Source organism: Mastomys coucha, unplaced genomic scaffold, assembly GCF_008632895.1.
Source record: "Mastomys coucha isolate ucsf_1 unplaced genomic scaffold, UCSF_Mcou_1 pScaffold5, whole genome shotgun sequence".
In the NCBI taxonomy this organism is placed as follows: Eukaryota; Metazoa; Chordata; class Mammalia; order Rodentia; family Muridae; genus Mastomys; species Mastomys coucha.
In genome coordinates this window covers 91,368,850-91,382,227 of record NW_022196911.1, presented here as the reverse complement: position 1 = coordinate 91,382,227, position 13,378 = coordinate 91,368,850, and the positions used below count along the sequence as shown (strand labels likewise).

The window sequence follows — 13,378 nt, the reverse complement described above, 5'->3', positions numbered from 1 at the left end:
CCTGATCCTTTGGGATCTCCTGTCCGGGTCTTAATCTTTTTTGCCTTGGAGATTTGAAGAGACCAGAGCAACCTAGGACCCCACCGGGGTCGAGCCTTTTCAGCCTGGTGACACCTGTGCGGTGGAGAGTGGGTAGGAAAGGATGGAAGGACGAGCTCTGAGAGGCCTTGTTCGCACCATTCACGCCTCTATTTCTTAGGAGGCAAACCCTTACCCCAACCTCAGAACCCAGCCTGGTCCCTAGTGGTCTTTTCAGCCCAGCGCCTCAACCAAATGCTTCATAATGATTGCTCTTAGGTCGTCTAAGAAGAAAAGGAACGAATGGGCTAGGAAACGGGGGTGCGAGCTAGACACTTAGAAGAACTTCCCTCAGCACCCTTATCAAGTCTTGCAGGAACCAGCAGCTGTGATCCACTGTAAATACCCTTGGGCCCTTAAAAATGGGTTTGGGTAGAATTGTCTTTCCAAATTCCAGGACTCCTGGGGTGGAGGTAGGTAGAGCGACAGAAATCCGGGTGCCCGCTACCGAAAAGAAGGCGCGCTGCCAGAAGGGCGGAAAAGCTGGTGTCCCCATCCTCGGTCTTCTAGCCTCTCGCCTCCTCTCCCAGAGCTCCTCCACCCTCCTCCTGTCCCCTACGCTGGAAAGTGGGCGTCCCAGGTCCCCAGGCTGCTGGCCGGCAGGGGAGGAGTTAACTCCGGAGGTACCGACTGGGCTCACCGTACCTGCCGCCGCCGCCGCCGCTGCCGCCGCCAGTGGGAGGGACGAGGAAGCGGGAGGCGCCTGGGCGCCAGGAGCGCTCCAGTCTGGCGGGGCGCAGCGCGGGGAGCGGGCGGCCGCGGCTCGGCGTGGCCCGGGGCGTCCGCCAGGGGGCGCGCCGCGACGGGGCGGGAGGGGCCGTCTGGTCTGGGGAATTAGCACCGGGGACGGGCGCGCGCGCAGGTCCCCAGCACATCTGGGTGAGAGCCGAGCCTCTGGAAGAGAGCGGGGCGCCGAGCGCCTGTCTGGAGCGGCGGAGCCACCGCTCAGCCGGAGCCCCTTCGAGACGCTCCGGGCGCACATCTGGGACCAGGAGAAGGGAGCGCGCGGCGCGCAGCTGGACTCGGGGAGGGGGCGGCGGCTGCACAGCTGGACCGAAGGGGGCGGGGTCGGTCCCAGCAACTGGCTGAGGGGAGGGCCGCGAGCCACCGGGGACTGGAGCATGGGACAGCGCGCCTGAAGGACTAGTCCCGGACGGAGGGGGCCTGGGACCCCAAAGGAGAAGAGAGACGGGTGAGAGCAAAGGAGGAAGATGCAACTGACCCGCTGCTGCTTCGTGTTCCTAGTGCAGGGCAGTCTCTATCTGGTGAGTGGTCCGCGGGGAGCGGCGCAGGGCGGGGGCCAGGGGATGGGGAGAGCGCGGGAAGCTGCGGAGCCCTGAAACTTTCTCCCTCCCCCCACCCCGGCATCCCGGGGATGCGGTGAACGCTGGAGGCTGGGGGAGAGGGCGGGTCCGAGGCCAGAGGCCGGACTGGAAGGGTTAATAGGGGCGGGGAGGAGGGTGCTCGGCTGGCCCACCCACTCCACGGCTGATGGCGGGAGGTGCGAGTGACACTAGGGAAAAGGCCCCCCAAGCTGAGTAGCCAAGGATTACCCGACCTCTCGTAGCAGCATCCCAGGACGCGAGAAACGGGGGTGGGGCAGGTGACCTGCCCCGTCAGGGGACACGGTATTCTTCTCTGACCTCTGGGGCCCAGAGAATCTCGAACTGTGGGCCCTGGCGCGCCAAACCCGGGCGGACTGGGGGCGGCCCCCGCGTCCCTGCCTCCCGCCGTCCCTCCCGCTCCCTCCCTCCTCGCCTGTTGTTTTCCTCGCCTCTCCCGGCTGCGAGCAGCCCGAGCCCCACAGGACCTGGGCAGGCGGCTCCCGCCCCAGGCGCTCAGAGCAGCTGAGCTGAGCACCCAGACCCCGCTCCCCCGCGGCCCAGGATGCTTTGGAACCCCACCCCGGACCCTAGCCCGGAGCTTAACTCCCTCGCGACCCGTGCCCGCCGCCCCACATCTGCCCCGACCCCAATGCCGTCCTGGAGAAGCCTCAGTCTCAGCGCCACTGGAACGGCTCCCTTCCTCAAAACAATTCCCATTGACAGCAACCCTTCCACTCCTGTCTACTCTCGAGGGGAGGATGTCTTCCTGCTTGGCCCTTTCCTGTGGCCCTCTTTACTACTGAGCTATTGGCTGTCTCAACCATTCAGTTGAACCCTGGAGCCAAGTACACACAGGTGGGCAGCCTTGAACCTCCCTTCTTGGCTATCCTGACCCACCACTGAGGACTTGGAAGACAGGACCAGCCTTAACTCCCGGACTGGTTTGCTCATCAAGGCCAGAGCAAGAGGCATAAGGACTAAATCCTCTGGAGCCTCGCATCGAAGCTCCTCAGGATTCCCTCCACCCCACCCATGTCATCATCAGTCCAGATGTTGTGGCTGAGCTCCTGTCCCCCCACTGGTGACATAGACACACTGGGAAGAACTCAGTTTCAGAAACTGAGCAAACACATTGAGGCCACTGAGCCTAGGGAACCAGGTAACCTCCCTGTTGCCCTGCTGAGCCCCACTGGTTCTTTCCTCTCTCCTCCAAGAAGCCTCCCCAAGGTGTGGCCTGTCACCATAGCTGAGCCTGAGTAGGCAAGACAAGCCCCAGCAGAGTTTGACAGGGCATTCCAGGTGGAAACAGTGCTTTGGTAAAAGACTTTTGCAAAAGGTCGTGGAGTGGGACTGTGTCTGATGATGGGAAGGCTGACACGCGTGGCCTGTGTCTTGTGGTGATGTAACCTGCAAGGCCCGATGTCCTCACCTGTGAAATGGGACTCACAAGAGCTGGTGCCTCATCATGCAAGTGCCATCTTGGCATGTCATCACGTGTTCCCCAGAGAAGGATTTTGCTCCTACAAGCTTGGCCATCCTGGGTGTGGCATCCACTCCTAGTCTTTTAGCCTTAGCAAAACCTGAACCAAACTGGTACCTGACCAGGACTCTGGCTGGGCTCTGGATTCTTATTTTATGGTGTGCCGGCTGTCTTTCCCTCTAAAGTCAGCAGTTATACTAGGCTAGGAATGGTGTCCCAGCCAGAAGACTAAAAATGTCTTAAAAGGTATAAGAGGTGTGTGTGTGTATGTGTGTGTGTGTGTGTGTGTGTGTGCATGTGCTGACAGAAGGAAGCTTCCAAGGTAGGGGTGGGGCTCCCCAAATAAATTGCAACTCCCAACTCTAGGTGAAGGACCCCTGGGAGATAGAAGTGAAGCTCGCCTGGTGTCTTGTACATTTCAAGGGTAGAAATTCTCCTCCTAACTGGGTGGTCTTGGTTTGCCTCAGTGAGAGAAGCTGTACCTAGACCTGCAGTGACTTGAGGTGTCAGGGTGGGTTGGTACCCAGGAGGGACCCCACCTACTTAGAGATGAAGGAGAGGGAGAGAGGGGGAGGGGCAGTGGGAAGAGGGACTGGAAGGAGAGGAAGGCTGCGATCGAAAGTGAAAGAATAAATGGGAGGGAAAGACATTCTATATCCCCTTCAGACTGGAGGGTGCTTCTGCAAGGTCAGAAGTCAAGCCCTCCCATGGGCCTGGGGCCTATCTGGAGAGTTCAGTTGTGAGTCTCCAGTACCCTAATCCATGGAGAGGAGAGACTTCCGGACCACCCCTTCCAGATTTTGAATAGCAACAGGCTGAGGCAGGGCAGTAAAGAAGAGATATGGAGATGACTGAAGCATCAAAACATGAAGGTGGATTATGAAAGTGCCAGGATGCCCACCTGTCCTCCCCCCCACACACACACACACAAGGGAACAAGCACCTGCTCCCCCTCCCCCACCTTAGCCTGGGTAAACAGGAACAGAGACCATGTGGACGGTGATGGGGTGGTCTGCCAGATCTCAAGTCTCCTAGGTTCTCTGAGGACAAAGTTCTAATTCTCTTTCCAAATCCCTCCATAGGTCATCTGCGGTCAAGACGATGGCCCCCCTGGCTCAGAGGACCCTGAGCGTGATGACCATGAGGGTCAGCCTCGGCCTAGGGTACCTCGCAAGCGAGGTCACATCTCACCCAAGTCCCGCCCCTTGGCCAACTCCACCCTCCTAGGGCTGCTAGCCCCACCCGGAGAGGTTTGGGGTGTCCTTGGGCAGCCCCCCAACCGCCCCAAACAAAGTCCCCTACCCTCGACCAAGGTGAAAAAAATATTTGGATGGGGTGATTTCTACTCCAACATCAAGACAGTGGCCCTGAACCTGCTGGTCACAGGGAAGATCGTGGACCACGGAAACGGGACCTTCAGCGTCCACTTCCGCCACAACGCGACGGGCCAGGGTAACATCTCCATCAGCCTTGTACCCCCCAGCAAAGCTGTGGAGTTTCACCAGGAGCAGCAGATCTTCATCGAAGCCAAGGCATCCAAAATCTTCAACTGTCGGATGGAGTGGGAGAAGGTAGAACGGGGCCGCCGGACCTCGCTCTGTACCCACGATCCAGCCAAGATCTGTTCCCGTGACCACGCTCAGAGCTCTGCCACCTGGAGCTGCTCCCAACCCTTCAAAGTCGTCTGCGTCTATATCGCCTTCTATAGCACGGACTATCGACTGGTGCAGAAGGTGTGCCCAGATTACAACTACCACAGTGATACCCCCTACTACCCATCTGGGTGACCTAGATGGGCCGCAGAGGCCTGTGCAGGAGGCTGGCTGTCTGGACACTGGGCAGGGAAAGGGATGGACCCCAGGAAGGGACGGGGTGGAGAGGAAGAGAGGTCGGGTGGGTCAGGGTCAGGCCTCAGGCATTGGGGAAGGGCCCCCAGTGCTGCGCCCAACCTGAGGTTAGAATGTGCTTGTTATGGAAGAGAAACGGGCCCTGGGCAGCCTTACAGGGCTTTCCCTCCTATCCAAAGCTGATGCTGGGCCCCGAGGCCCCTGGGCAGGTAAGCCAGGCAACCCCAGATCAAGCCACAGAGAAGACATTAACCCTTGGCTCTCTCCTTGCCTTTCAGAAGGAGGGCAGTAGTCGGCAAAGGGGAGTCCAACTGTGTAGGCCAGATAGACAACGTAGGATGACTAGCTCAATGGCTTCCCCCATGGGGGCTGGCAGTGGCCAGCCCTGAGCCCTTCCCGCCCCCCTCGCCCCCGCACTGAGGCTGATGTGGCAACCTCATCCCCACCCTTGGGTGTTTGCTGTCATGACTACCTGTCACCAGCCGGGCCATTCCTTTCCAAAATCCCCTCTCTCTCCACCTTTGCTAACACCTCTTGCTGATGACACACCACCTTGTCCTTCAGCTGAGACAGGACGGCTATGAGGTCCTGTTAGCATGAGGGGCACAAAGCAGAAGCCCGCCCCATGTGCTGTGTGCTTGTCCTCTGCCCTAACCACCTGCTGAGAATGCTCCCTCAACAGCCAGCCAGCTCTTCGTGTCAGACTGGGGCATTCTGGAATAGGGATAGGGCCTCCTTTGCTGGGCCGTGGGGCTATGAGCAGAGGGAGGTGCGGGAGACTGTGTGGCCCTGCTGGAATTGTGCCCTAGTGTTGTCTGTGGGGTGTGGGGGGAGGGGTGGGAAGTCTTGTGAGATGCCCTGTCACTTCTCTGTGCAGAGTCTTGTCCTTGGAGCAGGAAATAAAGCTTCCCCAGGATACTGTATTCTACTCTAAGTTATCTAGGGGAGAGGGATCACGGGCCCCCTGTCTGGTTAGCATGTTCCAAAATGGGGACCAAAGCTGCAGATCTCTTGGGAGCAAGGGGCCCACAGAGGATTTTGGGCTATCCTCTCTAACACTCCTGGCTGGCAAACAGATCTAGTGTCGGAGGCCCAAAGAAACATTTATGGGGTTGGGCATGGCACCTGAAGGGGCAGCTTGTGGGGAAGGCCAGCAGGGGAGGCAAGGCTCACTCACATCTTCCTCCCCAGATCCTCCCTGAATTGCCAGCTCTGGCCCTGCAGGGGGCAGTGGTAGATGCCCAGAGGTGCCTCAGCTCTGCCATTATTTTTCTGTATGGCCTGATTAAGTTCACGGTCCTCGGTGGCCTCCTTCTGTTTCTTCCTCTATAGCACGCAGCATGCACACCCCTGAGAATCACCTTGTGTTCCTACAGCCTTCAGGGTCCCACCTAACTCAGCAGGAATGTCTCTGGGACTCGGGCCTGGGGAGACGCACTAACATCCTTTGAAAACTGCCTGGTGACCTCTAAGCAAACTTAGCTCCAGCTCCAGAGGATGAAGAGATTCCTCTCTGCTCTCTCCAGCTGGGACTCCCATCTGCCTCTTGGGGGGGAGAAGGAACAGACTGAGGTGGCTTGGGGACAAACAAGAGTTTGAGACTAGCCACTTCTCCTCCAGCTGGAGACAGCATCAGCATGGGTAAAGGCCCAGGTAAGGCTCCTTGACATTGGGGGGCTCTATGAGGGGAAGGCTGCAGCCCCCCTCCCCTTTGGAGGTCATCCTGGATCTGCCCTCTTTGAAGATCCACATTTAGGTCCCCAGGGTCCCTTTCAGAAGTGTAGCCATAATGAGGAGAGTCTCGGAGTGAGGATCAATGTCCCGACCATTTCCGGTCTTTGCTCTCTGCTCACTAGCTCTGAGGCCAGATGGTCCACAGGTACACACTGCAGCACACAGACACACCTGGTTGTAGCCCCTCTGTATGTGAAATGACCTAGAAATCAAGATGGTGGGGGGGGCGTGAGGGGAGCGGGGAGTGGCACACTCCCTTCTCATCTATGCCCTGAATCACCCTAAAGCCATTTCTCCTGGGGAGACTCAGAACACACATGCCCCTACACAGCTTTCCTCCCTACCACTGATCAGAGTTAGAAGTTGGACTTGGCCCCGCCCAATGCCCCACCCCCACCAAGAAAAACCTTGGCTGCTGGAATCTGGAGGGTTCTCCCACTCGTGCCTCTCACCAGACACTGTCTCAGGGCACCTGTAGGGTCTGCTGGAAGAGGAAGAAACATGTGCGGCGCCCCCATCCCCACCTCTGTGTGCAAACTGAACTCTAGCAGAGCTCGGGCACTCTGACCAGCCCCTCCCACGCCTCTTCTCCTGTGGAGAGCCAGCTGCTGCCGACAGCTGGAGGGCCCGGCCTTTCTGGCACACGGTGCTGCCTGCACAGGGGGTGGGTTCATTTTAATAACTTCATTTCACCCTCATGCACACTCTGCCTCCTCTTCCCTGACTATCTGCCTTCCCCGGCAACCAGGCTGTTCTCAATTCAGGTTTGGCTAACAAATGTCTTCCCAAATCCTAATTCATTAGAGGAGCCCTCTGGTCTCTCCCAGGCTTTTCAGATAGTTCATGAGCCATCTTGATCCTCACAAGGGCAGCAGATCTATTTCCCTGGCTAAGAGGATACCCACTTCTGCCCTTCTGAGCAACAGCTATGAATCCCCTGTAGAGATGGGCCTTGGGCCCCACAAGGCACCCTGACCTCTCACTCTGGCCTTTGGGAGCATCCGCAGGAGACTGGTTCTTCTTGACGGAGCCTTCCAAAAGGTCAAGGTTTCTACCTAACACCAACCCTTTGACCTTCCTGCAGTACCAGCCTGTAACCTTGTTAAGCTGTTTGGGGGCCCTACCTCTGGTCTGTCCCTACCCCCCACTAAGTAGGTAGGATCCTTTCTCTCCAATGGGTGTAGCCCCTGGAGCAAGCCTACCACATCCTCTTCAAGGATGTGGCTTGTGTCTCTCCATCAGAGTTGGGAGGGCATCAGAGGTATCCTGATGTCATCCCTTCCCTGCCAGGACGGATTGTGTCTCTTTCAAACTGTGAGCCTCCTTTTTTTTTTTTTTTTTTTTTTTTTTTTTTTTTTTTTTTTTGGTTTTTCGAGACAGGGTTTCTCTGTATAGCCCTGGCTGTCCTGGAACTCACTCTGTAGATCAGGCTGGCCTCAAACTCAGAAATCCACCTGCCTCTGCCTCCCAAGAGCTGGGATTAAGGGCATGCACCACCACCGCTCGGCAACTGTGAGCCTCTTTGAAGAGGATCTGGGCAGCACTTTAGACTGAGGTAAAGGCTGTACTGCCCATATCAGAGTAGCATCTTCCTGAGGCCAAGAACTGTACTGTGGATGAAGGAGAATCACTCTCTCCTGAACACCAGGACACCTGGAGTTGCTTTGCTCTTTAGCTATCAACGCACACAGGCGCGCCACCTGGCTTCGGCGGTCTCCATACTGCAGTGACTTTGCAACCCATGAGCCAGCAGAGACTTCCTTCCCTGTCAGCAAACCCTGTTAGTTCTCCTCCTGGTGAGGCTTAAGGCAAAACTGAATGGGTTTCTGTCCCTCCTCCCTCTCCTTCGTTCTCTTTCCCTAGATGAGCAAGCGGGAACTGAGTCACCCCCTTCCCCATCCTTGGCAGGAGAACTGATGACCTTGCATGTGGCAGGCTCCCGTGGCGAGGTCCATTGCTCAGAGATGCGCAAGGTGGGTGGGTGGAGAGGGAAGCTGGAGGAAGGGGTTTACGGGGGTGGAGGCAGCTGAAGGTCATCGGGTGACCAGGGACTTGGATCATTGAGTGGGCTTTTGCAATAGGTTGCAGGAAACTCAATGAACCAGTTACTGTGAGTTGGGAAGCCATCCAATGTCTTGGCTGGGAGTGGGAGAGAGGAATGTTACTCCCGAAGAATCTTAGTCCTGCGGTGCTGCCTGGAGAACCGGGGGCTGGGGTGACAGGTGACAAGAGACACCATCAGTCCCACCAGGCAGAGGCAAGGTGGGGTGGGGGAGGCCCCTGTCAATTATGCAAAGTCCTGGAGTGGCACAAATGCCACCAATGAGACCTTGTCTTGCTGGGAAGGAAGCAGCTTCTGGTTCCACCAGGAACCTTGTTTCCTGTTGACCTGTTAAGCTGTAAGAGCCGAGCCAGTAAGTGGGGTCAAGGTTGCTGAGCTCAAGGCTTCTCTGTTCATTATCTCAGAGCCACCTGGCTAGGTGTCTCAAGGAAGGTGGTAATTCCTCCTGGACTGCAGAGGCTTCTAAGGAAATGGCAACAAGAGACGCAGGGAGCTTGAGCTGGTCCCCAGAGCGGAATGGATTATCTGGATGATCTTGGACAAAGGACCATCTCCAAGTGCCTCTTTGAGAGTGTTTTGTTTTGTTTTGAAACCGTGTTTCTTTGTATAGCCTTGGCTGTCCTGAAACTATCTGGCCTTGAACTCAGAGATCCATCTGCCTCTGCCTCCAGAGTGCTAGGACAAAAGGTGTGCGCCACTTCCGCCTGGCTTGAATATTTTGAGACAGGGTCTCACTATGTAACTTGGCTGGTCTGGAACTTGCTAAATAGACCAGACTGGTCTCAGACTCAGAGATCCACTTGCTTCCACCTTCTGAGTGCTGGGAACAAAGGTACGATGTGCCATCTCAGTGAGCCTCCTCATTTGAAAGAGTGAGAGTTCTCCCTACCTTGGTGCAATGTTGGGGAAGTTGTTGGCCCAAGGCTGGGCCACAGCGAGACATGAATTCCTATTCCAGTTCTGCTACCTGATGCCTCTGGCGGGAATGGCTAATTGTCTCAGAATGTATCCGATGGTGAATCTGCATTGTCAGCTTGGCTGGATGAAGAATGGTGTAGGGGCCATACCTATACCATTGCGTAGTGTCTGCCAGGGTGTTTCCAGAGAGCTTTAACTAAGGATTGGCCATGGTGTGGGAAGGATTATCCCATGGGCTGGCATCCTAGACTGAATAGGAAGAAAGAAAAAGCTGAGCACCACTATCTCTCTTTGCTTCCTATGGGTACAATGTGACCAGCTATCCCACACCCCTGATGTCATCCCTTCCCTGCTGTGATGGACTGTGTCTCTTCAAACTGCGAACCTAAACAAACAAACAAAACCTTCATTTTTTATCCATTTTTGTTTTTGTTGTTGCTGTTGTTGTTATAGGAAAAAGAGAATTAATACACCATCAGTCTCCCCTGCCTCCTTCGTAATGGGACCCCCAGCTGCTAGTTGGGTCCACAGCTGCCTGACATAATTCTATATTTCCTTGCCCCCACCCTGCACCCTTGTCTTTTACATGTGACCCTGTGGCTGAGATCTGGCTAGTGACCTTTAGGCCAAGTGCTTATACAGGAAGTTTCAAGCATTTTAAGATAGAGGTGTTCACCCTCTGTTCCCTCTTTGTCCCTCATCCACCTAGCTATTTGGCAAATGTGGACACGAGCCCACAGATTCTAGCGTAAGCGCCACAGAGAAGTAGGGGAGTGGTAAGCTGGATGAAGACATGGTCTTTGAGAATCCTAAGCTGGCTGCAAACTTCTGTTTGTGAGAAAATGAAATCCCCGTCATCTTTAACCCTCTGTTTTAGGGTCCCTTCCCCACCCTTTCTGAGACAAGGTCTTATATAGCCCAGGCTGGCCTAGCTCAGCTATGTATACCAGAGGCTGGCCTTAGTTCTTCCTGGTCCTCCTACCTCTATCTCTTGAGGGCTAGGGCTATCCTCATGCCCTCAAGATCTCCATTTCTTGAAGCAGTTGTTGAATCTAGTGTTGAAGCACTTCAGTTCCTGCAGACTTTGGTCTCCTCATTGGTAGAACCAAGATAACGCCCACATGTCTCAACACATCTCAGAAATGTTAGAGGCTCCTGGGCAAGAAGGAAAGTGCTGCTCTTCCCTTCCATGGCCTCATTTCTGGAGGTGGTACAAGTTGCTTTATTTCAGGGAGCCCCAGGGAGCTCTGGATTCTCTGCCCCGGCCCCCGCCCCTGGTCTGAAGGACCTCCAGGCCCCAAATTCAGTCCTCACGTGTCTAAGTCCCCATACACATTCTGATATTGGTGACACACAATCCTCGTTAAGGGCCTGACTGATCCCAGCCAGATGGGATCCTAATTTAATTAAAACCCTTTAATTACCTGCAACAACACTGCTTTGGAAGTCCAGAGGCAGAAGGGGGTTAGTGACAGGAGGGGGCACTGTTGACAGGGTGGAGGAGTGGCTGGCTTTTCAGCCCTCGGGGAGCTGGCATTGCCTCCCATGCCTCCCATTGTGGCGGCCATAGAGTGCCTGGAATAGCCAGCACAGCCAGAATTCTGGCTTGGTCTATAGGGCACAGCTGGGACATGATGGGGAGTGGTTTTGCAGAACAGATCTTTGGGGAAAAGCCTACCAAGCTCTGAAGCCTGATGCTGTCCGTGTTGGCTCTGAGCTGAGAGCAGGACCTGTATGATCTGGTTTCGGGACCCTGGCTCTTCCCAGGGCCAATCTGGGTAGGAGAAAGCATGATTCAGATTCCTCTCCATTGGTCTGGTTAAAGAAACAGGGTACCCACCAAAGGAAAGCGGTGCCTATAACAATCTTTCTTCAGTCTCATTGTCTTGGGTGTGGAAGAGGAAAAGGGTCACTTTGGTGGGCTGCAGAGGGGTTTTGTAGCTTAAGGACCCCTTCCTGTAATGGCAGAATGAGTCCAGCCAGGCCAGAGTCTGCCAAGCCCTGGCAAGGACAGACCAAAACCCAGACTCGTGAGCTGGGCTATTTATAGGCCTTGTGGACATCAGCCGTTAATACCCCTTCTGTTCTTCCTTGGTACTTATTCACTCAACAAATATTGTTTAATAAAGCCTCTCAAACTTCCAGCTGGTCTTTGCTGGGCCAGGAGACCCAGACAAGAGGCATGGGTTCACACTGGAGCCATCGACTCAGAGGAAGTGTTCTATTGGGGTCAATGAGCTGCCAGGGGCTGAACAGAAGCAGGAGTCTCAAGAGGAAGTGGCTCCAGGGTGTGGGAGCCATAGGGCCTGTCTCTTCCCCACCTGAGTCCCGAACTCCAGCCCAGGAGCTTCTGGGCTTAGCTTTATGGACAGGGTCTTTTAATACCTAGGGCCTCTGTACCACATCCTTACTGTCCTCCTATACCGGATGCCCCCAAACCTGCTTCCTCTGCCATCCTCTCTCCCCATCCTCTGCAGAGCCGGATCCTAACTTGGATCTGTATGTGCAGTACTAAGTACCTGCTCACTTTGGGACTCTTAGAGAATGTGGACATCCCCGATGGACTTGGGAGAGAGAGAGAGAGAGAGTGCACAGAGCTCACTATTGTCAGTCTGGGGGCTCTCTGAGGTAGGAGGTGTGGTGCCACATCTGAATGGTCTGGGTGGTACTTCCCCAGGACACTAGTGTGACGATACCTGAACCCAAGTGCCCTGGCACATTGAGCTGTGTGTGTGACATCACACCCGTTGTGCCTGGTGGTACTCTATGTGAATACCTTCCTTCTCGGGAGGACAGGAAGTGGCTGCTGCACCCCTGGCACCCCTGCATTCTTAGGAAGAACGAGGGCAGCAGAGGAAACAGTGTTGACACATGTCCTTCCCACCCTCGGTGGACTGTTGTATCCTCTAGAATGGCCTTCAAAAACCCACAGTTCACTCTTGAGAAATGGTGATGAGGGGCTAGGATCATCAATTGTCAAATAAATCTTTTTTTTTAAGATTTATTTATTTATTAAATGTAAGTACACCGTAGCTGTCTTCAGACACTCCGGGAGAGGGTGTCAGATCTCATTGCTGGCGGTTGTGAGCCACCATGTGGTTGCTGGGATTTGAACTCAGGACCTTCAGAAGAGCAGTCAGTGCTTTTAACCACTGAGCCATCTCGCCAGCTCATAAATAAATCTTCCGGCCCCTAACTGCCATCTTTCTTATTCCAGGAAGCCTAACCTGGATGCCTTCTGTGGCCTGGGAAAAGAGTAGTCTCCAGGGTGCCAGGGAACCTGAGCTCCCTTCTCCCTGGCATTAGGGTTAGGCTATGTAGAGTCAGCATGTCTGAAGGGAGTTGGGCTTGAGCCTTCCTTGCTAGGTGATTTTGGTGTGGTCCCCTGGTCTCTCTGAGAGGGGACGTTAAGTTCCCCCATCTATACCTGCTCACATGGCGGCTGGAAGGGTGCGCCCTGGGCACCATGCCAATGTGACAGGTTCTGGGTTGTTGTCACTCAGCCACTCACCTCCAACTCAAATGCATCTTACATGGGAAGGAATGATTTCTCTTTTCTGGGGCACACTGTGTAGCTCAGCAGCTGAGGATCAATTCTGGAGCTGGGCTGCCTGGATTCAAACTCTTGTTCTGACACTTCCTTATTGCAGGTCTTAGACAAGCTGGCAAACAACTTTGTATCTGAATTTCTGTTTTGGGGGTGGTAGTGGTGGTGGTGGTGGGAGGGCTGTTGAGGCAGGGCTTCTTTATGTAGTCCTAGCTGTCCTGGAACTTGTCACCTCTGACTTGTTACCTGTTCCAGCTCTGCAGACCAGGCTGGCCTCTTAACTCCGAGATCTGCCTGGCTCTGTCTCCTGAGTGCTGGGATTAAAAGTGTGTGCCACTGCCTCTGGCTTGTATCTGAATTTCTTTATTCATGAAAAGGGAATGCTCT

At 55.1% G+C, this 13,378-nt stretch overlaps 1 protein-coding gene across 1 annotated transcript; it reads left to right on the top strand.

The window, feature by feature from the left end:
- The first annotated feature begins 755 nt into the window (after positions 1-755).
- On the top strand, positions 756-5,653 carry Nxph3 (neurexophilin 3). The gene is made up of 2 exons (XM_031351778.1): positions 756-1,343; positions 3,966-5,653. The coding sequence occupies exons 1-2, from the start codon at positions 1,290-1,292 to the stop codon at positions 4,668-4,670; spliced, it is 759 nt and encodes a 252-aa protein (XP_031207638.1). The 5' UTR covers positions 756-1,289; the 3' UTR covers positions 4,671-5,653.
- Positions 5,654-13,378: the final 7,725 nt, after the last annotated feature.